The 26658-nt window shown below is 46.6% G+C and overlaps 1 protein-coding gene across 2 annotated transcripts in view; it reads left to right on the top strand.

The window, feature by feature from the left end:
- Positions 1–18461: 18461 nt before the first annotated feature.
- ACAD9 (acyl-CoA dehydrogenase family member 9) overlaps positions 18462–26658 on the top strand; it is a 39256-nt gene continuing 31059 nt past the window's right edge. The window contains exons 1-4 of one of the 2 annotated variants that reach the window (XM_069483978.1): positions 18462–18474; positions 18952–18959; positions 21385–21572; positions 24305–24398. In XM_069483978.1, the coding sequence (XP_069340079.1) occupies positions 21423–21572; positions 24305–24398 (244 nt within the window). In that variant the 5' untranslated portion in view covers positions 18462–18474; positions 18952–18959; positions 21385–21422. The remainder of the gene's footprint in view (positions 18475–18951; positions 18960–21384; positions 21573–24304; positions 24399–26658) is intronic. The other variant, XM_069483979.1, reaches the window with a different exon arrangement.

Raw genomic sequence — 26658 nt, 5'->3', positions numbered from 1 at the left:
AGGAGCCTCAGCCAGCACCTTTCCCACCAGTTCCTTCATTACAGCGGAACTTCTGCAGCCTGAGGAGGACCAGGAGACTGGGCAGAAGACCAGGAAAGCCACAGTGCCTGTCAGTGCCCTACCCAGCCTGCGGGTGAGGCCCACCGATCCCAGCACAGGGCCCCCAGCGTGGCCCCATGGCCTCCCCCTCCATCCCCAGCAGCCCTCGGGGAGACTCAGGGGGAGACACTGTCCCCAGGGAACATCCCGGGAAGCCCACTGCTTGCAGCCTGGGCGGCCAGATGGGGAGACCTCAGCCCTTCCCCGCAGGATGAATGAGTCAGGGCTGGCAGGGGGCACTAGGAGGTTTGTGAACTTTAAGAACTTTTTGCTTCCTGCCGGCCCAAAAGAACCTCCATGAGTGGAGACATAACTCGTGTCCAGTTAGTGCAGTGGACAGCGGGGCAGAGACAGAAACCAGATACGTGGGCAGTCCAGCCGCCTCCCTGCGTTTTATATTATTTGTCATAGTTTCTCTGATATTATTTTTAACAGACAAGTCATAGATGTATACATGCATGCAGTACAATGTGAAGTTTAGGTGTATGTGCACTATGTGGAACGGTGACATAAAGCTAATTAACGTATCCGTCACCTCAGAAAGGCAAACGCAGTGTGACGTCACTTGCTGAACCTGCAAAGCTGACCTCATGGAAGCGGAGCAGCTTGATGGTGATGAGAGGCTGGGGGTGGCAGAGGGAGGGCACGGGTCGTTGGTCCCAGACACAGAGTTTCAGACAGACGGGAGGGGGAGGCCCTGACATGTGCGGCACGGCAGTGTGCAAGAGTCAATGAGAATGTCCTGCACATTCCAGAATACCTGAGAGCCCCCTTCACATGTCCCCCTGCCTTTAGAATGGAGAGCAAGACGACCCTGAGCTCCCCGGATCCTGACAACAAGGAGTGGGATGTCGGCCAGGCGTGGGCTGACAGCTCCGCGTGGGAGCCGGCCGGAAGCAGCCCCCGGCCTGCAGAGGCATCCCAGCCACAGTCGAGTGAGCTGCAGCACGGCCTGGAGCCTGGAGACAAGAGGCCCCTCCGCCCCACCGGGCAGCGTCTGATCCTGGGCTGTGACTCCTGGGCGCTTCTCCCTCCCTGCTCTTCTCTGCCTTTTCTTCCTTGCTTCTCGGGGAGGGGAGACGGTTCTTAGTAAACTCCTGTGTCTTCCGAATCTTACGGTACAAATAAAGCTCCAGAAAGCTGGGTCCGAGATACTATTTCTGTTTTGCGTCCTCCCTGCACAGCGGGGGCTGTGCATGCCTTAGTTTAGGCAGCACGGAGCAATGCAGTACTTGGACTTAATCAGAAACACTCAAGGGAAAAGGGACTTGAGGGGCGTCCCGAGGTAACCCCCAACAGAACAAACGAGGCTCTGGGCCGCGGGCAGGGCAGACACGCACACACTGTGTGTGGCCTCCCCACGCTAACGTTACCTGGTTAACACTTTCAGAAGGACCAACGGGGACCTTAGGTCCCGTCAGCCTGTGTTAATGATGACGAGTAGGATAACAAGGTCCTTTGAACCAGACTGTGCTGGGTGTCAGAGGAGTGGCCTGGGGGTGGTCCCCAAAGCACCCTGGGGGCCACTTGTCCTGCTGAGGTTCCTGACTGCACAGTGCAGCATTCGGCCTTTCTGCTGTGATGTTTCCTCCTTTTCCTAACAGTGGCACGGAGGGTCCCCCTAAGAGGCCTGAGTGAGGTGTGGGCCTTCAGCCAGCCAGAGGTTGAAGGGGTGCTTCTGGGCGAGCCAGATGTCCTGGGAGACAGAGGGGGGATCTATTCCGAGAGACCACAGCCTGGAGGAATGGAGGGGGTGGCGGGAAGGGTGGCTTTGATAAGACAAGTTCCAGCTTCCCAGGGCCCCGCTATTTCCGGTAGGCTTGGATCTGTGGTTTCAGGCACCCATCAGAGAGGTGCCTCGTGGGTCCTAAGGAGCCTGAGGAATGTCCAGGGAGGCCCTGGCCCTGGTGCATGGCTCAGCCACACGGTGTGCACAGTTTTACCACGCAGTGACCCTGCCACTGGTAACGGTGGCCAGCATGATCCTGGAGCCTGACCGGTCGGATGAGACCCTCCTGCACCCTGAGAGAGCAGGACCAGGGGAAGCAAGAAGGGGCTGGGGACAGAGTGGAGTCTCGTGGGTCCCCTTTGTTCACCAGGGTGGATTTTCTTTATGCTTAACAGCCCAGGGCTGCTGTCCTTAAAATCCATCCCTGGCTCCCACCCCTTCGGGGCAAGTCCCCGTTCCTCAGTCAGAATTCAGGTCCCTCCGTGACCTGTCCCCTGCTGACTTGTCACCAGCCCCAGCCTTCCCTGGGCACCACACACCGAATCATCCAGTTTGCACAGACGCCGTCACACCTGTGTGCCTTTGCATGTGGGGTTTGCTCTCCGGGAAGCCTGCACACCGGCCACCCGGCCAAGCTCCGCTGGGCTCCCAGAGATGGAGCGGACACAGACGTCCACGCTGTGAAGACCTCGCTGCCCAGCTGGGGAGATGAGACAGGGCCTAACTAGCTACAGTACAGCCACCTGTTCACAGGCACAACGGAGGGACGTGCACATGCTGCCCACGCCCACCTGCTGCTGAGGGATCACGGGCAGCTTCTGCAGGAGGGGGGTCTGGCGGGCTCCATGGCCTGGGTGTGACCACAGGAAACGGCCAGGAGGCATTCCGGGCAGTAGGAAGCCAGAGTGACAGGGGCACCCAAGGCAGAGGTGGCGGCGTGACTGGGGGCTGGGGGTTGGTTGCCCCCTTGTTGCCGGGACAACCCCCTACAGGTGCATTTTGCTTGGGGTCTGCAAACGTAACCATCCCCCAGCTCAGGTCCAATGACTGGACACTCTGACGATGACACCTTCTCTTCTCGGCGCTTCTAGCCTTGGGGGTGCTGGGCCAGGGGCCACCTCCCCTGTTCCCCTCCAGTCCAAGCTCGGCTCTACAGGAAGGGCTGGGGTTTGTCACAAAGAGCAGGGATCCTCTGGAGAGGTCCGCAGGGAGTGACCAGATCAACTTCCATGTGACGGGATTCCTCTGGCTGCAGGTGCACGGTGGCCCTGGGTGGGAGAGAGGAAGCCGGGAGCCGCTAGAGTGGAGACGTCGCCTGGAACCTCACACTGCAGGGAGGGAGGAGGGGCGGGGCAGGAGGGAGTGGATGGGGCAGGGGGAGGGGGGAGGGGACAGCCCAGAGACGTTCATTTGAAGGCAGCCCCTGCAGGACTGGCTGAGGGAGTGGCCGTTCCCTGAGGGAAAGCAAAGAGTCTAGAACAAGTTCCACATTTTTGACGTGAAGAACTGGGGGTACAGTGGTTCTCCGTGCTGAGACAGAGAAGCTGGGAGGAGATTTGAGAGCCAGACCGAGCCCCTTTGGAACCTCTGATATGTCTCATCACAAAAACCTGCTGCTCTGAAGGAGGGCCCAGACTCTGGCCTTTCCTCAGTGTGCTTTTGATATTAATGCTCAATTTTTAAGAAAAACTCATAAATAATTCCCTTCTAATTTCAGCCAACTTGATCACCTACAAAATTCCTTTCAGATTAATATTCCACAAACTTTCTACAACTTGCCTCAGTTTTGTGCTGTACTTTGAAGACTGGGACCCAGCAGGCCCTGCCTGATAAAGAGCCCTAAGGCCTGAATCCAGGCCTCCAATAAAGCAAGGGTGGGCGAGCAGCGGGCCAAGACCTGCTGGAACCAAGGATGGCCACAGAAAGTGACCTCAGATTACCCTGGCTGCTCATTATACCCTGCTTGTAATATAGTAGCCTACAAAAACAAACTCCCACCAGCTCCACGACAGTTTACAAATGCCACGGCAACTCCCAAATTTACCCTATATGGTTTGAAAAGAGGAGCAACCCTCCGTTCCAGGAATGCCTCATCCCTCTCCCAGACATCTTATGAATAATCCTTCCTCTGCTTAACATACAATTGAAGATATAAAATAAGCCCCCCGGAAACTCACAAGGTGCTGCTCTGTCTTCCTCTGGGAGAGCCACTGCTCTGCCTGTGGGCTGGGCTTCTTTCTCTTCCTATGTTACTTCAATGAACTTGCTTTTGCTCTGTTCTGGTCCTTCCCTGTGCGAAGCCAAGAAGGCGCTTGGCCTTCAGGCTGGGCCCCAGTTTGGGGTCCACGTTCCTGTATCGCTTTCTGTTTATGTTCTGCTATTCTACCTTAGAACAAAGTTTCCTCTCCTTTCCCTCTTATCATTTCGACTACACAAAGTTCTCTCTCATGCAAAAGAAGAAAAAAAAAATCACTCTCTTCATCTTTCTCTACCAACAACACAATTTACTTGTACATGTTCTATACAAAATTGTTTTCTTTATTTTTAGTAGTTTTAATTACATATATTAATTAGCTTCTTTTTTTTCTTGGCAAAGGCAAGTTCTCCCTGCAGAAGAGAACTGGCCCCTCTAGCATTTTTAACATATGTAACTTAAAGTCTCAGTAACCTTAGTTTTTGTGAAAACCTACAAAATAAGCAATCTGAACTATTTGTCACATACCATTTAATGACACGTTTATGCCTAATGTACTTACTTTTACTTGGTTCGAACCAGGTTTGAACATTTGTGGAAATTCTGAGACGTTGAATGAAGGCAGCCATCATCTCAAGCAGCTCCCTGTTGACTGTTTACAGCATATAAATACTGGGTAGGAATCAGCTAAGGAAGAAGCCTGAAGTCAAATACCTGGGCATTCTGCTGATCAGAAGGCACAGCTGTTTTCATTAAACCAACAGTATCAACTAGTCTTGTTTAGAAAGCTTTACCCAAGTCATGTCAACTAAAAGGCATTTGAGTTAGTCTACTTTTCTGAGAAAATATTTAAGTGCTTACTTTTTCTTAGAGCCAATTAATTAGAGCTCTTTCACGCATTTTGGTAGTGAACTACTGCATACACATGACATTTATAGGCACATCAAACACACACAGAAGCAGACTTTAAAGCTTTTATAAAGAATTCTCATTTGCCGGCTTTCAAATGGCTTTTCTTTTCCCCAGTTGAGACTAGCAATCTTCCAATTATCTACTTCATTGCCCTAAGCAATTGTTAGCTAGGCAACAATTTTGTACTTCTAAAAAGATGACTCTAGGTGGAACAAAGTAGGTAATCTATATCTGGAAATCACTGAGCTGAGATTTTAGGCCTAAATATTGTACCGTCACTTGCTCAAACCAAAGAAAAACGGTTGTAAAGGCCCAGTTAAGACAAGATGGCCAGAGAAAAGCACCTTAAGGGAAGGTAAGACTTGTTTTGTAAGTGTGAAACAATGGTGAGAGCTTCTAATGTCTGGCTCCTCCCTCTCTTTCTGGTGCAGAGGCAGACACTGTTACAAATGCAAAGTTTCTTTATAGATGTAAATTTCTTTTACAGAGCATTTCAAATAGCCAGATAAATGCCAGAAAGGCATATTTTGGAGACAAATCTAATTAGATAGGTAGTGTTTTTTTTTAATATACATTGTTTGTTGATTAGATTACTTGATGTCACGGCAGATCCCTTGAATGGCCAGCGCAAAGAGAGTGTCTGCCGTTTCCAGGGCTTAATATTTAAATATGCACAAAGCAAGAACTACTGGAGACGAGTTGCATCTAGATCTTTAAATCAAGGATCCCACATTTACACGGAGTCACAGGTCCCCATAAGAAAGAAACACCGTGAGAACAGGGCACACAAGCGTCCACAGCGCACCTCACTGCAAAGATGCTTCTGTAAAGTATTTCAACCGCACTGCTCTTACCTAAACACACAAAGAGACGAGCAGCCGCGTGTAGCAATAACCATTCACTGGAAACAACCGCTGCCAGCCACCTGCACAGTGCGGCTCTCACTAGTGACTCGCCAGCCAGCACACAGGAAGGTCAAGCGCTCGCTCACAGTACAAAGGACTCTCCGGTGCCACAAAAGCCAGAGAGATCAGGGAAGGCAATACAAAAGAGAGCAGAGTTTTAGACTTGAGAGGACCCCGACTACGACTCTTCAAACTCTGCTTGAAGACAGAAGTCTCCAAAAGGAGGTGAAGTGGCACCTTTTTCTGTGTTCCCTAAGGATTCTGAGTCATTAGAACTCTCCTCAAAATCGGTACTGAAAGCTCAGCACTCGTCCTTGAGGCCGTATCAGAAGAACGAGAACAAGTGGTTTGAGGAGAAGGAAAGAGTTGTTTCATTAATTTGCCAGAAAATGAGGAGGACGGAGACTCCTGTCTCTAATGTCATCGTCCTAATGCTAAGCAGAAATAGAGGTTTTAAACGGTGGGTTCTCTGCTTCAGGCAATTACTGCTCAGCTACAGTTGATGATTCTAATTGACCCATCTCTGCCTAAGACAATCCTGTGACCTCTGCCCAGAACCTCGTCTGCTGGCCTGGTCGTTCCTGGCAGTCCCGCTGAGCCGTGTCCTTTAGCACAAAGATCAGAAGACACTCCCCTGCCCATACCGAGCACTGGCCTGGGTCAGGGATGCAGGTCCTAGTTCTCCAAAAGGAGTGGGGGATGTTTTAAAGAAACAGAAAGTATTTTTGCCATTGTTTTAGGCCATTCCTTCTGTTACATATTCCCCACTGTCAGTATCACCTTCCACATCTATGGGAGGAGGGGTGACGACTCCTACAAAATCCTTTCCTGTGCTACCAAAGACAGCAAAGAGAAAGGAGGAACTTGGATATCACCTTTGGGAACTCAGTTAAAATCTTAAGCCACCAGCCAACTGAATGGTCCCCCTCTTGGCCAAGGGGACCCCAGAAATACCCTGAAGCTAAAATGCTGGCCATGAGAAGGGAGGTCAGACATGACTTCTCATGCCCCCTCTCTTCTTGGGGATATCCTTTGTGACTCATTAATAGGCCTAAGGCTACACAACAGCGGTCCCCAACCTTTTTGGCACCAGTGACTGATTTCATGGAAGACAATTTTTCCACAGACCGGGGATGGGGAGGTTGGGTGTCGTGGGGCGGGGAGGGTGGTGCGGAGCTGAGGCGGTAATGCATGGCCCATTTCCTAACAGGCCACAGACCAGTAACCAGCCTCGGCCTGGGGTTTGGGGACCATGGCTATGTAAGACAAACCTTAAACCACATGGGCTGGTCATCAATTTACTTAGCAGATCACTTGAGAACTTAAAGCATTCCAAGCCTTTGGAGAAAGCTTCATTTCTTTTTTTTTTTTTTTTTTGTTGAGACAGAGTCTCACTTTGTTGCCCAGGCTAGAGTGAGTGCCGTGGCGTCAGCTTAGCTCACAGCAACCTCAGACTCCTCGGCTTAAGCGATCCTACTGCCTCAGCCTCCCGAGTAGCTGGGACTACAGGCATGCGCCACTATGCCCGGCTAATTTTTTCTATATAGATTTTTAGTTGTCCATATAATGTCGTTCTATTTTTAGTAGAGACGGGGTCTCGCTCAGGCTGGTCTCGAACTCCTGACCTTGAGCAATCCACCCGCCTCGGCCTCCCAGAGTGCTAGGATTACAGGCGTGAGCCACCGCGCCCGGCCCATTTCTTTAATCAATTACAAATCAAAGAATATTTAAATCCACGTATAACCCATAATCCTTGACTTTGAGATATCCTGCCTTTTTGGGCCAAGAAAAGATATGTCTTCCATGTATTGATTTATGACTTTACATGTAATTCTTGTCTCCTTGAAATGTATAAAATCAGATGGTAACATAACCATGGCAAGACCACTTGCTTAAGGCTTCTTTGGCCTGGCTCTCCAGGCCATGGTCCCACATATTCTGCTCACTCTTTAAACTATTTTACAGAATTTGGGTTCTTTACTATTGACACCTTTTAATTAAGCTGACTTTGGATCAGAAGAGATATGTTTAAAAAATCTTTTCAGATCTCTTATTATCAGATTTTAGCAGGGACAAACACCTGCTATTCCTGGCTTTTGAACTTTTAAAATGATATCCTTCCAAAGGATTCACCAAATTCCATAAGCCTTAAGCAAGGTTATGACTTAACCAAGTATATAGAAGATGTCTCCAAAGAGGTGCAAACTGTCCTCACAAGACTGAGAACCACCCCAATGGCAGCTCAAAGAAAGGAGAGTTTCACTAGCCACAAACGGAGTGTAACACACATTTCTGTATGGCCGTATTTTCAAGGCTCTCAGCTTCTCAGGTGAGCACATGCACATGAGGTGAGTGCCAAAGTCCCCATGTGCCCCATAGATGGAAAAAGGCAGGAAATCAAAGGCTGTCCATGGAAAGGAAAAGGAGCAAAACACGTAGGTATCCCAAAGGGCAACAGTCACACAAATTATATAAAGCAAATGGGACTGACTCCCTGCCCAGGCCTTGGTGGTGAAAGTGAGGAGTCCCAGGCACTAGATCACAGGGTGGTGTGAAGTTTTGTTGTTGTTGTTGTTGTTGTTGTTGTTAAATCTTGCAGGGGACCCAAAGCAGGCAGTTTGGGCATTTAAAGGACTTTAACTTGTTTCAGATCTGATCTCACCTAGAATGCTACCTAGCTAATTCCCAGGATGTTGGCATTTCTAGGATATGCTGAGATTTACATCTCAAAGGGACTGACTTCAGGGCATTTAAAGAGTATTGTCTGATATTGGGTTAATGAATCAGCAGTACTGGTAGAGTAGGTAGGAAAGTAAGACGTGAGCAGAGGAAGTGCAGAATGGGCAGCATAAACAAATGAGATACTGAGTGAGAAAATATACTATAACAGTAACAAGATAAAGATATTCGCAAGTGTCAAAAGGAACATAACCGAAGCAGCATAGGGCACATTATACAACATTGCAGTTTCCCCTGCCCGGGCTTTGGGAGCCACAACACATCTGGGCTGACCATATAAGGTGAAAAACGCCCCTGCCTGACAGCAGGGAGGAGACAGCATCCCCATTGGTCAAGAAAAAAAGGAAGAGACAACTTCACCAAGGAAGAGAGGCCAGATGGGAGATAAAGGGATGACACAGAAACCCCAGGGCCACTGTTAGTTTGAACGTGTGCCAGCTCCTGCCCTCTTAGGAGTGTACTGTTGCTTACTAATAAAGTTCTTTGCTTGCTAATTTATTTATTTATTATTTCAGCATATTATGGGGGTACATAAGTTTAGGTTACGTATATTGCCCTTCCCCCCACCCGGAGTCAGAGCTTCAAGCGTGTCCATGCTGCAGACAGTGCTCATCGCACTCATTATGTATGTATACACCCATCCCCTCCCCCACTCACATCTGCGCGACACCTGATTAATGTTATTCCTAAATGTGCTCTTAGGTGATGATCAGTGAAACCAACTTGATGCTTATTTTTCCATTCTTGGGGTACTTCACTTAGTAGAATGGGTTCCAACTCTATCCAGGAGAACATAAGAGATTCTATATCACCATTATTTCTTATAGCTGAATAGTACTCCATGGTATACATATACCATATTTTATTAATCCACTCATGTATTGATGGGCACTTGGGTTGTTTCCACATCTTTGCAATTGTGAATGTGCTGCTATAAACATTCGGGTGCAGATGTCTTTTTTATAGAATGTCTTTTGTTCTTTTGAGTAGATGCCCAATAATGGGATTGCTGGATCAAATGGTAGGTCTACTTGTATCTGTTTAAGGTAACTCCATATTGCTTTCCACAGAGGTTGCACTAGTTTACAGTCCCACCAGCAGTATATGAGTGTTCCTGCCTCTCCACATCCATGTCAACATGTATTGTTTGGGGACTTTTTGATAAAGGCCATTCTCGGCCGGGCGCGGTGGCTCACGCCTGTAATCCTAGCACTCTGGGAGGCCGAGGTGGGCGGATCGTTTGAGCTCAGGAGTTCAAGACCAGCCTGAGCAAGAGCGAGACCCCATCTCTACTAAAAATAGAAAGAAATTATACAGACAGCTAAATATATATATAGAAAAAATTAGCCGGGCATGGTGGCACATGCCTGTAGTCTCAGCTACTCGGGAGGCTGAGACAGGAGGATCCCTTGAGCTCAGGAGTTTGAGGTTGCTGTGAGCTAGGCTGATGCCACGGCACTCACTCTAGCCTGGGCAAAAGAGTGAGACTCTGTCTCAAAAAAAAAAAAAAAAAAAAAAAAAGACCATTCTCACTGGAGTTAAGTGATATCTCATTGTGGTTTTGATTTCCATTTCCCTGATTATTAGAGATGTTGAGCATTTTTTCACATGTTTGTTGGTCATTCTTCTGTCTTCTTTTGAAAAATGTCTATTCATGTCCTTTGCCCACTTTTTGATAGGGTTGCTTGATTTTTGCTTGCTGATTTTCCTGAGTTCTAAACAGATTCTAGTTATCAGTGCTTTATTGGATGTGTAGCATGCGAAAATTTTTTCCCATTCTGTAGGTTGTCTGTTTACTCTCGTGACAGTTTCTTTGGCTGTGCAGAAGCTTTTTAATTTAATCAGGTCACATTTATTTATCTTTATTGTTGCTGTGATTGCCTTTGGGGTCTTCTTCATAAATTCTTTGCCTAGGCCAATGTCTATAAGAGTCTTTATCACATTTTCTTCTAGAATTCTAATGGTTTCACACCTAAGGTTTAAGTCTGTTATCCACCGTGATTTGATTTTTGTGAGAGGTGAAAGGTGTGGGTCCTGTTTCAGTCTTCTACATGTGGCTATCCAGTTTTCCAAGCACCATTCATTGAATAAGGATTCTTTTCCCCAGAGTATGTTTTTGTCTGCTTTGTCAAAGATTAGCTGGCTATATGAGGATGGTTTTATATTTGGATTCTTAGTTCTGTTCCACTGGTCTGTGTCCCTGTTCTTGTGCCAATACCAAGCTGTTTTAATAACCACAGCCTTGTAGTATAGTTTGAAGTCTGGTAAATTAATACCTCCCATATTGTTTTTAATGCCTAAAATTGCTTTTGCTAAATGGGGTCTTCTTTCGTTCCATACAAAGTGTAAAATTATTTTTTCTATATCTGTGAAAAATGATGTTGGTAATTTAAAAGGGATTGCATTGAATCTGTAGATCACTTTGGGCAGTATAGACATTTTAACAATGTTGATTCTTCTGATCCACGAGCATGGTATGATTTTCCACCTGTTTACGTGCTCTGTGATTTCCTTCCCCAGTGTTTCACAGTTCTCCCTGTAGAGGTCTTTTACCTCCTTAGTTAAATATATTCCTAGGTTTTTTTTTTCTTTGTTGCTATTGTGAAGAGTATTGAGTCCTTAATTTGGTTCTTCGTTTGACTGTTATTGGCATATATGAATGCCTCTGATTTGTGTGTATTGATTTTGTATCCTGAGACTTTACTGAATTCATTTATCAATTCCAGGAGTCTCTTGGTTGAATCCTTGGGATTTTCTAGATATAATATAATATCATCAGCAAACAGTGAGAGTTTGATCTCTTCTGTCCCTATTTGGACACCCTTGATTCTGCTCTCTTGCCTGATTGCTCTCACGAGGACTTCCAGGACTATGTTGAAAAGCAATGGGGACAGTGGGCAACCTTGTCTGGTTCCAGTTCTCAGTGGGAAGGCTTTCAATTTTGCCCCATTCAGTATGATGTTGGCTGTGGGTTTGTCATGTATGGTTTGTATCGTTTTTAGATAGGCCCCATCTATGCCTATTTTGTTAAGCATTCTTATTATAAAAGGGTGTTGAATTTTGTCAAATGCTTTTTCTGCGTCTATTGAGAGGATCATATGGTCTTTGTTTTTGCTTCTATTTATGTGGTGAATTACATTTATAGATTTGCATATGTTGAACCATCCTTGCATTTCTGGGATCAAGCTCACTTGGTTGTGATGGATTATTTTCTTGATAAGCACCTGGATTCGATTTGCTAGAATTTTATTGAGAATTTTTGCATCTATATTCATAAGGGATATTGGTCTGTAGTTTTCTTTTTTTGTTGCATCCTTTCCCGGTTTTGGTATCAGAGTTATGTTGGCTTCATAAAAATGTATTGGGGAGAATTCCATCCTTCTCAATGTGGTAGAATAACTTTTGTAGGATAGGCACCAGTTCTTCTTTGTAGGTGTGGTAAAATTCAGGCATGAAGCCATCTGGTCCAGGACTTTCCTTTTTGGGAAGGTTTTTTATTGCTGTTTCAATTTCAGTTCTTGATATTGGTCTGTTCAGGAATTCTGTTTCTTCCTGGTTGAGCCTATGGAGGCTGTGTGTTTCTAAAAATTTGTCCATTTCCTCCACATTTTCCAGTTTGTGTGCATAAAGGTTTTTGTAGAATTCATAGATGATATCTTGTATCTCTGTGGCATCAGTTGTGATTTGTCCTTTCATGTTCCTGATGGAGGTTATTAGAGACTTTTCTTTTCTGCTCTTGGTTAGTCTAGCCAAAGGCGTGTCAATTTTGTTTATCTTTTCAAAGAACCAACTTTTTGTTTTATTAATCTCCCATATGGTTTTTCTGTTGTCCATTTCATTTAGTTCTGATTTGATCTGATTAGTTTCTCTCCTTCTGCTGGGTTTGGGGTCAGTCTGTTCTTCTTTCTCCAGCTCTTCGAGTATATTCATTAGGTTATCTATTTGTAAGTTTTCTGTCTTTTTGATATAGGCATTTGTGGAAATAAATTTTCCTCACAAGACTGCTTTAGCTGTGTCCCACAGATTTTGACAACTTGTGTCTCCTTTCTCATTTAGTTCAAAGAATCTTTTGATTTCTGTCTTGATTTATTCATTTATAAAATAGTCATTCAGGAGAAGGTTGTTTAGCTTCCATGACTTTGAGTAGAAATGAGAATTTCTGTTAGGGTTAATTTCTACTTTTATTCCGCTGTGATCTGAGAAGATGCACGGTATAATTTCTATTTTTAATTTTTTTTTTTTTTTTGAGACAGAGTCTCACTCTGTTGCCCGGGCTAGAGTGCCATGGTGTCAAGCTCACAGCAACCTCAAACTCCTGGGCTTAAGGGATCCTTCTGCCTCAGCCTCCCGAGTAGCTGGGACTACAGGCATGTGCCACCATGCCCAGCTAATTTTTTTTCTATATATACAATTTTAGCTGTCCAGATCATTTCTTCCTATTTTTAGTAGAGACAGGGTCTCACTCTTGCTCAGGCTGGTCTCGAACTCCTGACCTCGAGCGATCCTCCCGCCTTGTCCTCCCAGAGTGCTAGGATTACAGGTGTGAGCCACCGTGCCTGGCCTAAAAATTTTTAAAGACATGCTTTGTGTCCTAGGATATGGTCAATCTTAGAGAATGTCCCATGAGTTGATGAGAAGAACATACATTCAGTAGATTTTGGATAGAATGTCCTGTAAATGTCACTCAGGCCCATTTGTTCTAGCATTCTGTTTAAGTCCATTATTTCTTTGTTTATTTTCTGTTTGGAGGATCTGTCCTGTGCTGTCAGCGGGGTGTTGAAGTCTCTGGCTGTTTATCATTTGGTTTAGATCAAGCAGGGTTTGGTTTATGCATCTGGGTGCACCTAAGTTGGGTGCATACATAATAAGTATAGTTATGTCTTCTTGTTGAACTGTAACCTTTGCCAGTATATAGTGACCATCTTTGTCTTTTATTACTTTTGTTGATTTAAAAACTAAGTTATCTGAGATTAAAACTGCCACGCCAGCCTTCTTTTGGCTTCCGTTTGCTTGAAATATCAATTTCCACCCTTTTATTTTCAGTCTAAGTGCATCTTTGCAGGTTAGATGAGTTTCCTGGAAACAGCAGATACTTGGCTTGTATTTTTTATCCACTGGGCCAGCCTATGTCTCTTGAGTGGGGAATTCAAGCCATTCACATTTACTGAGAGAACTGATAGGTGGGACAGTATTCTGTTCATCCTGTTGGGTAGAACTTCATTGCTATGTTTTCTCTCTGGAGCCATTGTGGTATCTGATCTTTGATCTTTAGCTCTTGAGTAGTTTTACATTTGTGGGTCTTTCTTGTGCTGGTCCGTGTGCAACTCTGTTTTGAGTACTTCTTGGAGGACTGATCTTGTCTTGGTGAATTCCCTCAGTCTTTGCTTATCTGAGAATGTCTTAAGTTCTCCTTCTATACAAAGCTTAGCTTTGCTGGGTACAGGATTCTAGGCTGGGCACTACTCTGTTTCAGAAGAGTGAGAACGGTGCCCCAGTCTCTTCTTGCTTGTAAGGTTTCAGTTGAGAAATCTGGCGTTATTCAAATGGGCTTTCCTTTGTATGTTAGTTGTTTCTTTCTCCTTACAGCTCGAAGAAGGGCCTCTTTAGTGGATATTTTGGTCAGTCTGATTACTGCGTGATGTGGTGTCTTCCTATTTGCAATGAATCTCCCAGGGGTCCTTTGAGCTTCTTGTACTTGTATATTTAGATTTTTAGCAAGGCCTGGGAAATTTTCCTCAATTATATCTTCAAATATCTTATCCAACCCTTGCGTATTATCTTCTTCACCCTCAGGAATGCCCATAACTCTCTCATTGGGTTTTTCACATAATCCCACATTTCTTGCAGACTCTGGCCTTTTCTTTTATTTCTTTACTCTATCTCTGTGACTGACTTATTTAATTGGAAGGTGTTATCTTCGATCTCTGAGATTCTTCCTTGTGTTTGATCTACCCTGCTCTTGAGGCTTTCCACCGTGTTTTGTAGTTCCCTGAATAAATTCTTCATTTCCAGGAGTTCAGTTTGATTTTTCTTTAATATTTCAATTTCTTTAGTGAATTTTTCTTCCAAGTCCTGGATTTTTTTTGTGGTTTCTTTGTGTTGGTTATCCATTTTTTCTTGCATGTCATTCGGTTTTCTTACAATCCATGTTTGAAATTCTTCCTGTGACATTTAGTGTTCTGAATTTGGTTAATGTCCATTACTAGAGAGCTGCTGTTCCTCTTTGGGGGTGTGTTTTCCATTTATTCTTTATACTTCCAGAGTTTTTTCACTGAGCCCTTCCCATCTGGATCAATGCTTGCTTCCCTCCTTTCAGCTTTCATTTGGAAAGTAACATGCCTTGTGCTCTGTTCCTAGGCTGCATAACAGCCTAGGTGTGTTGCTTCCTTTGTCAGTAGGGGGAGCCACTTATGTGTTGTTCAGGGTTCTTCTACCACAGTCAGGGGGCTGCTCCTGGTGGGTCCAGCCCCAGAGTATTGATTTGAGCTAAAACCGGTCTGACCAGTTAAGTCACTGAGCAGATGACTTTTGATCTGCAGCCAAGATTCACACTGGTTGCAGAGATAGTGGCTTTTTCTTGTCTCTCCGCGAAAGATGCTGGCTAGGCGGAGAGGGTGGTGCGCCCCCAGCGGCTGCAGATCCCGTGGGCGATGGTCTGCCCCGCCCCAATGCCTGCAAGTTCCACATGCTAGTCTCTCGCCACTAGGGGAGCACTCAGAGGTCACACATCAAAACAGGACTGTTGTTTGGCCGGGCGCGGTGGCTCACGCCTGTAATCCTAGCACTCTGGGAGGCCGAGGTGGGCGGATCGTTTGAGCTCAGGAGTTCGAGACCAGCCTGAGCAAGAGCGAGACCCCATCTCTACTAAAAATAGAAAGAAATTATATGGACAGCTAAAAATATATATCGAAAAAATTAGCCGGGCATGGTGGCACATGCCTGTAGTCCCAGCTACTCGGGAGGCTGAGACAGAAGGATCGCTTGAGCCCAGGAGTTTGAGGTTGCTGTGAGCTAGGCTGACGCCACGGCACTCACTCTAGCCCGGGCAACAGAGTGAGACTCTGTCTCAAAAAAAAAAAAAAAAAAAAAACCAAAAAACAAAAAACAAAACAGGACTGTTGGCCATAGGTCACACAAGGGCGGAGCTCCTAGCGAGAGTCCCTGGGCTGGGAGAGGGAAGCCACCCCACGCCCTATCACACCGCAGCGGCTCGGCTGTGGACCCCGAAAATGGCAACTACCTGCCCCGCAGATGGCCAGCACCGGGGGTGATTGTTCAGGGGTTGGAAGGTGCCAGGTCATGGGGCTGTGTCACCAGGCTGCCCCCTTGTCTCTATTATGTCGCCCTCCCACAATCTCACGCCTGATCAGCAGGGGCTCTTGCTCTCTCTGATCCACCCTGAGCTTGCCTAATAGCCCGCAGGCAGCGGTTTCCAGGTTACAGTCCCCTAATTAGTGTTCACCTCCATCAATCTGGACCCGCTGAGTGGTAGAGGCAGTTTAACTGTCTCCTAACTGCCCCCATTGGTGGCCCAGACCAGCCCCTCCCCCGCCAAGCGCAGTCCTAGCACAGAGCCCGGGAGTCCAAGACACTTCCCGCTAATGTCTCCTCTCCACAGAGCCCCACGTCTCCCGCGGTGATTCTGCACCGACTTCAGGCAGACCCCTGACTCAGTGGGTGTGCAGGCCAGTGGGGAAGCAAGACGCTCTCCTGTGGGACTGAACCCACCTCACTGGCTGGCGAGGCGGGGCAGCCGTCCCACGCTCCACTCTCTATTGTTTGTCCTGCACTCTCCAGAAATTTCACCTTATCTTTTTCTTCCTTTTTGTGTCCCAGCCTGATTCTCTGTGGAGTCACACCGCTGCTCTTGCGGGGGAGCGATCCACTCGCATGGTGGCAGGCTGAGATCTACGCCTTCCTCTCTGGGATCACGAATCCAGGAGGTCACCTCCACTCCGCCATCTTTTTCGTCGCCCTGTAATTTATTTTTTTTGCTGCTTTATTTTTTTGTTTTCCTTATGACAAGATGAAGAAGCTTGCTAATTTAAACTTTCATGTCCCTCACTTTCATTCTTCCATTGTGAGGAGACAAGATCTCAGGTGTTCACATCACACCATTCATTAGACCTGGTATAAAATGTTGGGTCTGTACTTTTGTAATCTCTGTAGTTTTATTCTCCTTCTGTAGTTCTGATTGTTCTCTCTGTTATGAATTGAAATACATGTCCCCTTTTCTTGAGAGAAGGAAATATGTGCCTTGTGGAATTCCAAAACTCTCTGCCTCAGAGATGTACAGGAGCTGAGGAACAAGCAGAGGGGTTGAGCTCAGGGGTGAAGAAGAAGGAGGGCTGGAGGCGGAAGTGAGAAAGCCTTCAAACTCCCTTTAGCAAGCATGGCCTTGTGTCTTCCTTGTGTGCAGTTTCCTGTGAGTTCACTTTTTTCCAGGCTGGCTCTGCCTCCTGGCTGTCTTGCAATAAGACTTCAGGTTTACTGACTTTTGTGCAAACAGACAAAGAGGACCCCAGTGACTTAATGTGATTGCTTGGCTCCTACATTACAGCAACTGTGTTGGGAATTCTGCCAGTTTCGATGCCACTTCTGTGTTACTTGATGCCCTTTCCGTGGTTTAATAGGAGGGGCAACATGCTATAGAGCGTAGATCCTGCCCTACTTTGTCCTTTGAGACATCTATAGAGCGTAGATCCTGCCCTACTTTGTCCTTTGAGACATAAGGGCAATTCCAAGGTGTTTTGTTATTGTTAATGCTGTGAATTTATCAGCTCTCCTGCACTTTCAAAGAATGTCTTCACTAGGACCAAAACTAAGCTTCAACGCCCCGATTTTTAGACATTTTTTTTCCTTGTAAATAGCTGGATTGCTAAACTCTGTTACTTACGGTGGGTAGAGTGGGAGAATTCAATATTAGTTCACTCAATCTTCATGACAAATCTACGTTTTGCATTGATTCCATCATTTGACAGGTGAGGGCTCAGAGACTCAGTAGGGAGTGACTTGTACAAGGAGTGGGGCTGGGGAGTAGAATGGATAAAACTGATGTGTCTTACCTAATCGTGGCTTGGCAGGAGCACGGTTAGACTGGTACACAACATCCACACTGACACACTTAAGAAACCAGAGACGCAACAACCCTGAGAACAGTGCGTGTGTGCCAAGTGCTGCACTTGGTGCTTAATGTGACCCTCACCTGCAAGCCAGTGTCACCCTCATTTTACAGATGAGCTGGCTGAGGTCTGACATGGCTCCTGTCATAAGTTTATTAGAGTCATTTGGCCACATTCCAGGTCAGACAACAGGAGAGATGAGAACAGACAGGAGGAGCAGTCTGAGTCTTCATTCAGCTACGCCGTCTCGTCCACCGTCAGGAAGGCGGTATAGCGTGGGATGTGAGAACACAGAGGCTCAGCAGCCAGGCCCGTGGGGTCTAAAGCCTGGCTCTGCCACTGCTGGCAGCGTAACCTCTCAGCACCTCAGTCTCATCGCTTCTAAAATGAGCACAAATTAACAACACTGAATGCACAGGCCTGTTTGGAGAATTCAGATGTAACACGTTTAAGCATATAAAACAGTGCCCAGCGTAAGAAGCACTCCTTAAAGAATACTAGCTGCTGTTGTGCTCCTCTCTGAGGACACTAGCTCCTAGACCAGGGCACAGGGCTCAATAATGCAAATGTGGTTGCTTGGGGCTCAATTAATCTGCCTGATGAGCGTGCCTGCCCCCAGTAATGACGACCGCATTTACACTGTAGGTACGTGTTTCACTGAAACTGGGAAGGCATTTTCACGAGTTAACACTGGCTGTTGTAATAAATGAAGCCCCCAATGTCAGTGGCTTAGTACGTTTCCTCCTCGCATGACCGTTCAATGTGGGTGTCCCTGTTCTATGGTGGCTTTCCTGCAGTCGGTTGATGCTAACACCTCCGCTCCTTCTAGCTTGCACTGTCATCCCCCAGGGCCTAGAGTCCTCTGCGTCCAGCCAGTGGAAGAGGAAGCAGCAAAGGACAACCTCCTCTCTTACTCACGGGACAGAAGGCACATATTACTTCCATTCACAGTCCCTTTGTGAGCACGTCATCTGGAGGCAGGAGGACGGGAAAGGCAGCTCCTGGCTGGCAGCTGCCTCGCACTAACAACAGCCCACTATGGATGTGGGCACAGGGATTTTTGGGCCACTAGCTGTCTCTGCCATAGCACTGCCTCCGTCACAGACAATGCAGTGGGAGCTCAGCGGTGAGGGCGCTGACCCAGAGTCATCCAGCTGACCAGTGGCAGAATTAGGACTAGGTCTCTGTTTTCATGACCCGTAGCCTTGGCCTTGTTCCTCCATCCTGCTCTCTCTTCTACCGATGCTGCAGGCTGCGCTGTCACACCTTTGGGACCCTCCCACAATGTTTAACTGTGCGGGGACCCCTCATCAGATTATTGATCCCAACCCATAGCAGGAGCACTGGGGGTGTGGGCGGTAAGACACAGCCCCACCCTGTGGTCCCCCTCAGGCCCTATTTGTCTCTGAGAACACTATGTGCCGAGAACCACCGCACCCTGTGCATCCGTTTGCGAGGGCTGCCATAACAAACTACAATAGACTAGATGCCCTACAATAATTTATTGTCTCAAAGATCTGGAGGTGAAAAGTCCGAGATCAAGGTGTCAGCAAGACTGGATCCCTCTGAGGGATGTGACCAGGCCTCTCTCCAACCTTCTGGTTTTTTGCTGGCAAGTGCGGGTGGTCCTTGGCTTGTGGGTGGGTCACTGCAATTTCTGCCTCAGCTCAATAGTGAGGGATCTAGGAGTAGTTTTCTACTCAATCTTCCTGAGACCCCAAATCAACCATTCTGGCATATAATACTAATATTACGACTAAGTAAGGGTGTTAATTTATTTTTTGGAAAGTTATGTTGGGAAAAGGTTTTACTGACATGATCATACAGGAAGGACATTTAGAAGTACTGTGAGGAGGACGACAGCACTCCATAACTTATCAAAATGATTTGTTCTGTAAAATTTGGAAGCTGTCAAAAGGCCACACTCAAGGATTTAGAAGGCCACAGGTTCCCTACCTGAATACTGTATACGGGAACTTTTATGTTTAAAGGAAACTGTTAAAACAATATTATATTTCTCAAAGATTACTACTCAAGTATAAGATAGAATTCTCACAGTGTAACCATTTTCATTTTCATGGTATTACAGGAAAAACAATCTTTTACTGTGCTAGGTGATTTCATATTGATTATTTTTACTTAAACCTCGCAAAAGTCTTGTGTCACAAATGGTATTACACTCATTTTTACAGTTGAGGAAACTGAATGTAGAAACTGATAAAAAAGTACTCTTTTGCTATTGGAATAATTTGAAATTATGCCCTAAATTTTTTCCATTTTTTTTTTTGTAAAGTATGTGCCAGGGGGTTTCTCACTTGTGATTTGGGTTGGCCTGTGTGCACTACACAGGATTTGACACGTTATCAGATTACGTGACTGATCTGACTACATTTCTTTTGGAAAACATGTACAGCAGAACAAACCTGAAACAGTTTTTGCATATCACTTTTTTTCTTTTACTCCTGGAGGTAATTCACAAAAGCAGTTGTTTCTAAATGCCTTCTTGTGAGGCTGAATGCTAAAATAGGCAAATATTTTCAACCTGAGAAAGCTGCTAAGAAAAAAAAAAAAGATAATAAAATAGGCACATACTGACCATTGATGAAGAAACCAGGTAACAAACTTTTAAGAAACAGTAGCTAAGATGAAACAGATACCACGGACCACAAAAGATTTTGCAGCGAAGGAAATTTTTGAGCTCACTTTTCCAGATGTTGGGTCAGCCATTCAATCTTTTATTGGGCTGGGCTTAGCACGCTAAGATGAACAGGATTTTGTACAGTTTCAAAGAGTGAGACAACGGAGGCAGGAAGCATTTCCCAACACTGTGGTCAATGCTGTCGTCGGCGTACGAGCTCAGTGAGCGGGTCAAGAAAGGAGACGGCATTCTCCCTGGAGCAGCTGGCTGAAGATCCTTAGAGGAGGTCGATTCGCCACGTTCAGGGCGTGGCTGTGTGGTGCGAGACCCTGAGATGCCTCCTGTCTGGGCCCCTATCGCCTGTCCCCTACCGTCCCCCCAATAGCTCCTATCCCTTCTCTGTTCCCTCTGTAGCTTCTCTTCCTCTGCCCGCCTTATAATGTTGGTGTTTCCCAAAAAGAGTTTTATCCAGACCTCTCTCTGGCTGAACACCTTTTCTTTTCCTCTTCCAAATAAAATAAAAAAAGGAACATTATCTGGCCTGTGAGCCCCCTGCAGAGATACCCAACACCGCCCGTTTCCCCACTGCCTTGCTCTCCTCAGTATTACTATGGCCTCGCCTCCGCAAGAGGCAGGACGGAGGCAAGCGGAGGAAGCTGGGCCACTCTTTAGCTTTTTGTATTCTTGGGAAGCTTCGTAGGGCTGGCACTAAGGAAACAAGTGCTTCCGTATCAAACGCCTAGGCCGCCATCAAGACAGCCGGGACTCAAGCCAGCTCGCCTACCTCGCGCCTCCGATCGCCTTCGGCAGGAGGCCGCGCAAGCGCAGTGCGGCCGGCGAGAAGCACAGGCTGGTGGCGTCATCAGCCGGCGCGGGTCAGTCTCACCGGATTAAGGCCTGGGCGGTAGTTGCCGGCAGTGGTCCCGCCCTTCGGGCCTCCACCTAGGCCTGCGGTAGGCTGCGCAAGCGCAGTGCGCACAGTATGGCGGCGCAAGCCGGTGACGTAATTAGGCTGCGGCGATCGCATGTGCGCCGGAGCCTCTAAGTAGGAGGTGGCCGCAGAGGTTGGACGACCGCGGGCAGCATGAGTGGCTGCGTGCTGTTCCTGCGCACTGCGGCGGTGGCGCGCGCCTGCCAGCCTCTGGTGGCCTTCACCGCGAGCCGGCGGGCGCTGCGCACCAGCCCGCCGATACGAGCTTTCGCCAAAGAGCTTTTCCTGGGCAAAATCAAGACGGTAACGCGGACCCTTGCTGTTTGGCTTCTGCTTTTCGCCCTTAGCAGGCAAAGGTGGGGTGGGGCTTTGTCAGAGTCCCCAAACCTGCCGGAGAGTTACACCCTAGGGGTGAGGCGTGTGAACACTCTGGATGCTTGAGTTCCACTGGAGCCTTCCCACAGAAAGGATAGAGCCATTTCTAAGGCAGGACCTTGAGAAATGTGGTGTTGGAAGTCTTCCAGCTAATTTTTGTCAGGGGAAGTTGGGAAACCCTAGGCAAGGCGATCACTAAGCAGCCCCCTTCCCAGCTGTCCTGGCCTCGAAATGTGCGGGGCTTTCTTTTTTATTCCTAAACACAGCTCAGACCGTGCCACTCCTCTGTCGCTTTCGGGCGGCCCCTGGGCTTTTTTCGGCAGGTGAGCCCTAGCGCCTCTTCCTGCCACTGAGATGCCACAGAAATTTGGCTCCAAGGTGACATCCACGGGTCACACAACCGAGCCAATAGTAACGGTTTGGTTATTAAGAACTCACTTTCCCCTTAGAGTTGGAAGACTTGGGTTCGACCTTGGGTCTGTGACTCTGAGACTCAATTCTTTCAGCCTTAAAATGGAGCTAGCGATGTCTCCCTCCACTTGTTCAGAACAAGTACACATGGAGTCACCTTTGACTCTTATTCCCCTAGTCCACATCTAATCCTGCAGCAAATCCTGTGTTCTCTACCTTTAGGTTATATGCGCATCTGACCACTTTTAGGCCCTTCTACCATTAATACCTTGGAACAGGCCAACATCATCTCTCGTGGCGTTCCTGAGCAGGAACCAGGCAGTGATGCTTCGGATCTCAGAATTGGAAGAGATCTTTCAGATTATCTAGGCCAGTGGTTGTCACACTGCCCTCTGCTGGACCCCAGCTATTCTTGGAATGTCCCTGGAACTATTGTAGGGATGGGTGGGAAGTGGAGTGAGTGGGATGTGGGTGACTGTTCTACCCATCAGCAGCTTCAGTCAGAGCCACCTGGCTTTTATCTGTTTTACATATTTGGTTTCTGCACTAGATTTATTTGAATAACAGGTTCTGGTGGTTTAGAAAATTTCAAAACTGTTCATTGCAGTTGAACTCTGCTCCCATGAGATATTTGACCACTGTTAGAGAATTCTCTCTTCGATGCCCCTAGGTCACTCTCTCTGTGGCACTGAACCCCGAGATTGTACCTGAAGGCCAACTAGTTGCCAGGCTGCTTCTCTTTTCTCATCTGCCTGCCCACTCGTACCAGAATGATTTCTAACGCAGCCCATTGCACAAGGCTCAGGTGACAGTGAGCCTCTGAGTATTTAGTGAAGGAGACGGGGCTTTGACCTGAGGCTGCAGAGTGGTGAGAGTCATCAGCTTGTTTTTTTTTTTTTTATAGACCACCTTCAGGGCATTTCAGGATGGATGGAGGCAGGGATTCCTTTCAGTCAGCTGTCACTTTTGGTTAGGGACCCACCTGTAAGCCAGTGATCCTGGCCCCAGAGAGGAGAAAAGAGTTGGGAATGTATTGCTAAAGTAGACACATCGGGTCGTTGATGAGATGCACAAGGGCTGGGGGGAAGATTGAAGAGTCCTCTGAAGACCTTTCTGGAACACTGGGTGTGAGAGGTGCCATGAGGAGAGGCGGGGCTCCTGGGCCTGCAGCTTGTCACCCAGGACATCACTGCTCCACAGCCTTGGGTCCACATCCAAACCTCATGTCATGCTGGCAGCTAAAGAGCTAGCTGGAACCCAAGAGGCCAGAGGGGCTCAGGACATGGCAGGATGATTTCGAGGGCCAGTGGGGTATCTGGGATGGTCAGAAACATTGGCCACTCACTGGTTTGAAACAAAGATTGGAAGCTGCATCATTTTCTAGGCCATGAGGTAGGGACAAGAGTAAAACCAGAATCTCATACAAATAATTCGTCACTTTATGTTCCAGGACATAAAACCATTTTGAGCCTCACATCCACCTGAGATAAATAGGATTGTTGTAAGAAGAGAAACTGACGCTGAGAAATGCTGTGTGAGTTCCCTAATCACACATCCAAGGAGTGGCTGGGCCCAGGTTGAACTCATGTTGATCTGGTCCCACAGCTGGGCCTTGTCCGGTGACCTCACTTCCTCACGTGCTCAGCACAGGGAGCAGGTGTTACTGAGCGGCCGGACAGAGGCACCAGGGAGTCAGGCGTGGTAAGCACAGTGTGCTCTTGTTAGCGCAGTGTTTTTGAGCTCACACAGCAATTGAGGCAGAATTTTACATTTCAGTAAGGAGCTTTTACATCCACTGTCTTACACAATTCTCACAAGGACCTTGAGCACATCGTACCTGCATTTGATGGGTGAGAAAGTGAAAACTTAGGGAGCCAAAGGGATTTGGTGAAGGCCAACAATTGATAGCCCGAAATCAAGGCCCGGAACCCCAGGGTTTCTAAATGTTAGCCAAAGGCTCGTTGTTTAATGGGAGAGTCACCCTCGTGTGTTACTGAGAAGGAAAGCTGATTGAAGTCGGAATCAACCCACTTGAGCCAGGGAGGAAGATGGATGTAGGTGGTAGAGTCTACGCACAATTTCTGTATCGTAAGAACTTTGTGAGGTTTGGTTTGCTTTCTGATTCCTTCAGTGGGGAATGTCCTGCTGTCCATGTGGAGTTTAGCACATGCTTCTCCTTCCCTTTTAACTGATGTTCCCATGCTGGGAGATGGCTAAAAATTTTTAGTAAATATTGATTATTTTTTTAGAAAGAAGTTTTCCCATTTCCAGAAGTTAGCCGAGATGAACTCAATGAAATCAATCAGTTCGTGGGACCTGTGGAAAAATTCTTTACTGAAGAGGGTATGTATGGTTTTCTTTATCGTTGCTGCTTTCCATTATAATGCGGTTAGGTTGGTATTTATATTAGAAGTGGCATACATAGGGAAAGTTCTCGAGTGTCATTAATGAGGGAGAAATAATTTCTACTCATAACATTTTGCTTTAGGGATCATCCTAATTGCTATTTAATGAAAAGATGTCTAGTTCTTCTGCATGTGTCCGTGCTAAAGGGCCCCTTGTAAGCATTTCCAAATGGTTGCAGACCAACACTTCTGTAAGATACAGTAAAAAGGAATAGCTAGAAAAAATGAGATGACAAAATGCCAAGGCCATACAAGCCTGTGGATCATGAGTTGGCAGTTGTGGCAACATAGGGTTGCTGTCAGTGCTTCTAAAAGTTGAGTTTAGATTTCTGTACTTGGCTTGTTGTGAACCAGTACTGGTTTGTGGACCAGGCTGCAGGTCCCTCTGTCTGAGCGGTCAGTCAGCCAGGGTAACAATGGAGAGTTCAAAGAGTTCAGGGACGATGGATTGGTGGCAGTCCCTCCCCAACACTAGGGTCCCAGAGAGCTTTTGTTTGTGTGGGTTTTATCTAACAATATTTGTGCTCTTGGGAATTACAATGGAGGAATTTAAAATATACTGTGTTCATTTATGACTTCATTTAAAAATAATGATAACCCCATTACATGTTAACATAAACAATATTTTTAATGAAAAATAATCAGAAAACAAAACAGATGGAAAGAGTGGCACTGGGTGACAGTTTTGCACGTCTGTTTACTGTGTGGCTTATTAGAAGACAGCTGGATTCTCATATCTTTGCATCTAGTCTGTGATGCCATGTCATGTAGCCTCGGAAAAAGCCCATGGTACACTCTTGAGAGAATTCAAATTTAAAAAACAAATAACATTGTTGCTAAAATAATTTTGACCCTGTGAACCCCCTTGAAGCAGTTCAGGTTCCCCAGGACCTCTTTGACAAGTGCTGTTCTGTGTCATTAACTGTCATTATGTTGCTAGTTTTAAAAGTTGCTTAGTTATGTGTAAACATCTTTTTTTTTTTTTTGAGACAGAGTCTCGCTTTGTTGCCTGGGCTAGATTGAGTGCCGTGGCGTCAGCCTAGCTCACAGCAACCTCAAACTCCTGGACTTAAGCGATCCTACTGCCTCAGCCTCCCGAGTGGCTGGGACTACAGGCATGCGCCACCATGCCCGACTAATTTTTTGTATATATATATATATTTTAGTTGGCCAGATAATTTCTTTCTATTTTTAGTAGAGACGGGGTCTCACTCTTGCTCAGGCTGGTCTCGAACTCCTGACCTCGAGCGATCCACCCGCCTCGGCCTCCCAGAATGCTAGGATTACAGGCGTGAGCCACCGCGCCCGGCCAACATCTTTTGTTATTTAGAAACTGTTTCTGTTTTTTTTTTTTTCCTAGTGGTTATCTTCCTGCTTACATCTTTATTTATTTTTTTTAATTCCTTCAATTAAAGTTTTAGGCTAGGCACGGTGGCGCACGCCTGTAATCCTAGCACTCTGGTAGGTCGAGGTGGGAGGATAGCTTGAACTCAGGAGTTGGAGACCAGCCTGAGACCCTGTTTCTCCTAAAAACAGAAAAAATTAGCAGGGTGTGATGTGTGCCTATAGTCCCAGCTACTTGGGAGGCTGAGGAAGGAGGATTGCTTGAGCCCAGGAGTTTGAGGTTGCTGTGAACTATGATGATGCCACTGCACTCTAGCCCAAGTGACAGAGCGAGACTCTGTCTCCAAAAAAAAAAAAAAATTTTTTTTTTTACTGTGTGGTTTAAGTTTTTCTTCAAGCTTAATTGAGGCATTTACAATAAATTACCAATAGAGTCATGTGCCACATAAAGACATCCCAGTCAATGACAGATTGCATATATTAATATAACAGTGGTCCCATAAGATTATCGTACCTTGTTTCTACTGTACCTTTTCTGTGTTCAGCTATGTCTAGATACACAAATATTAATACTTCCCGCTGTGTTATAGCTGCCTACAGTATTCAGTACAGTAACAGAGTGTACAGGTTTGTAGCCTAGGTATGTTGTAGGCTATACCATCTAGGTTTGTGTAAGTACACTCCATGATGTTCACACAATGAGAGAATCACCTAAGGATGCATTTCTCAGATCCTTAAGTGACACATGACTGTATTTATAGTGCACCCCTGAGGAACCACCAATACGACAAAGGTAGTGAACATACCCGTTGCCCCTAAAATTTCCTTAAGCCTCTTTTATTCCCTCCCTGTCC

Source organism: Eulemur rufifrons, chromosome 10 (genome assembly GCF_041146395.1).
Source record: "Eulemur rufifrons isolate Redbay chromosome 10, OSU_ERuf_1, whole genome shotgun sequence".
Lineage (NCBI taxonomy): Eukaryota > Metazoa > Chordata > Mammalia > Primates > Lemuridae > Eulemur > Eulemur rufifrons.
This window is presented reverse-complemented; position numbering and strand designations above follow the sequence as displayed.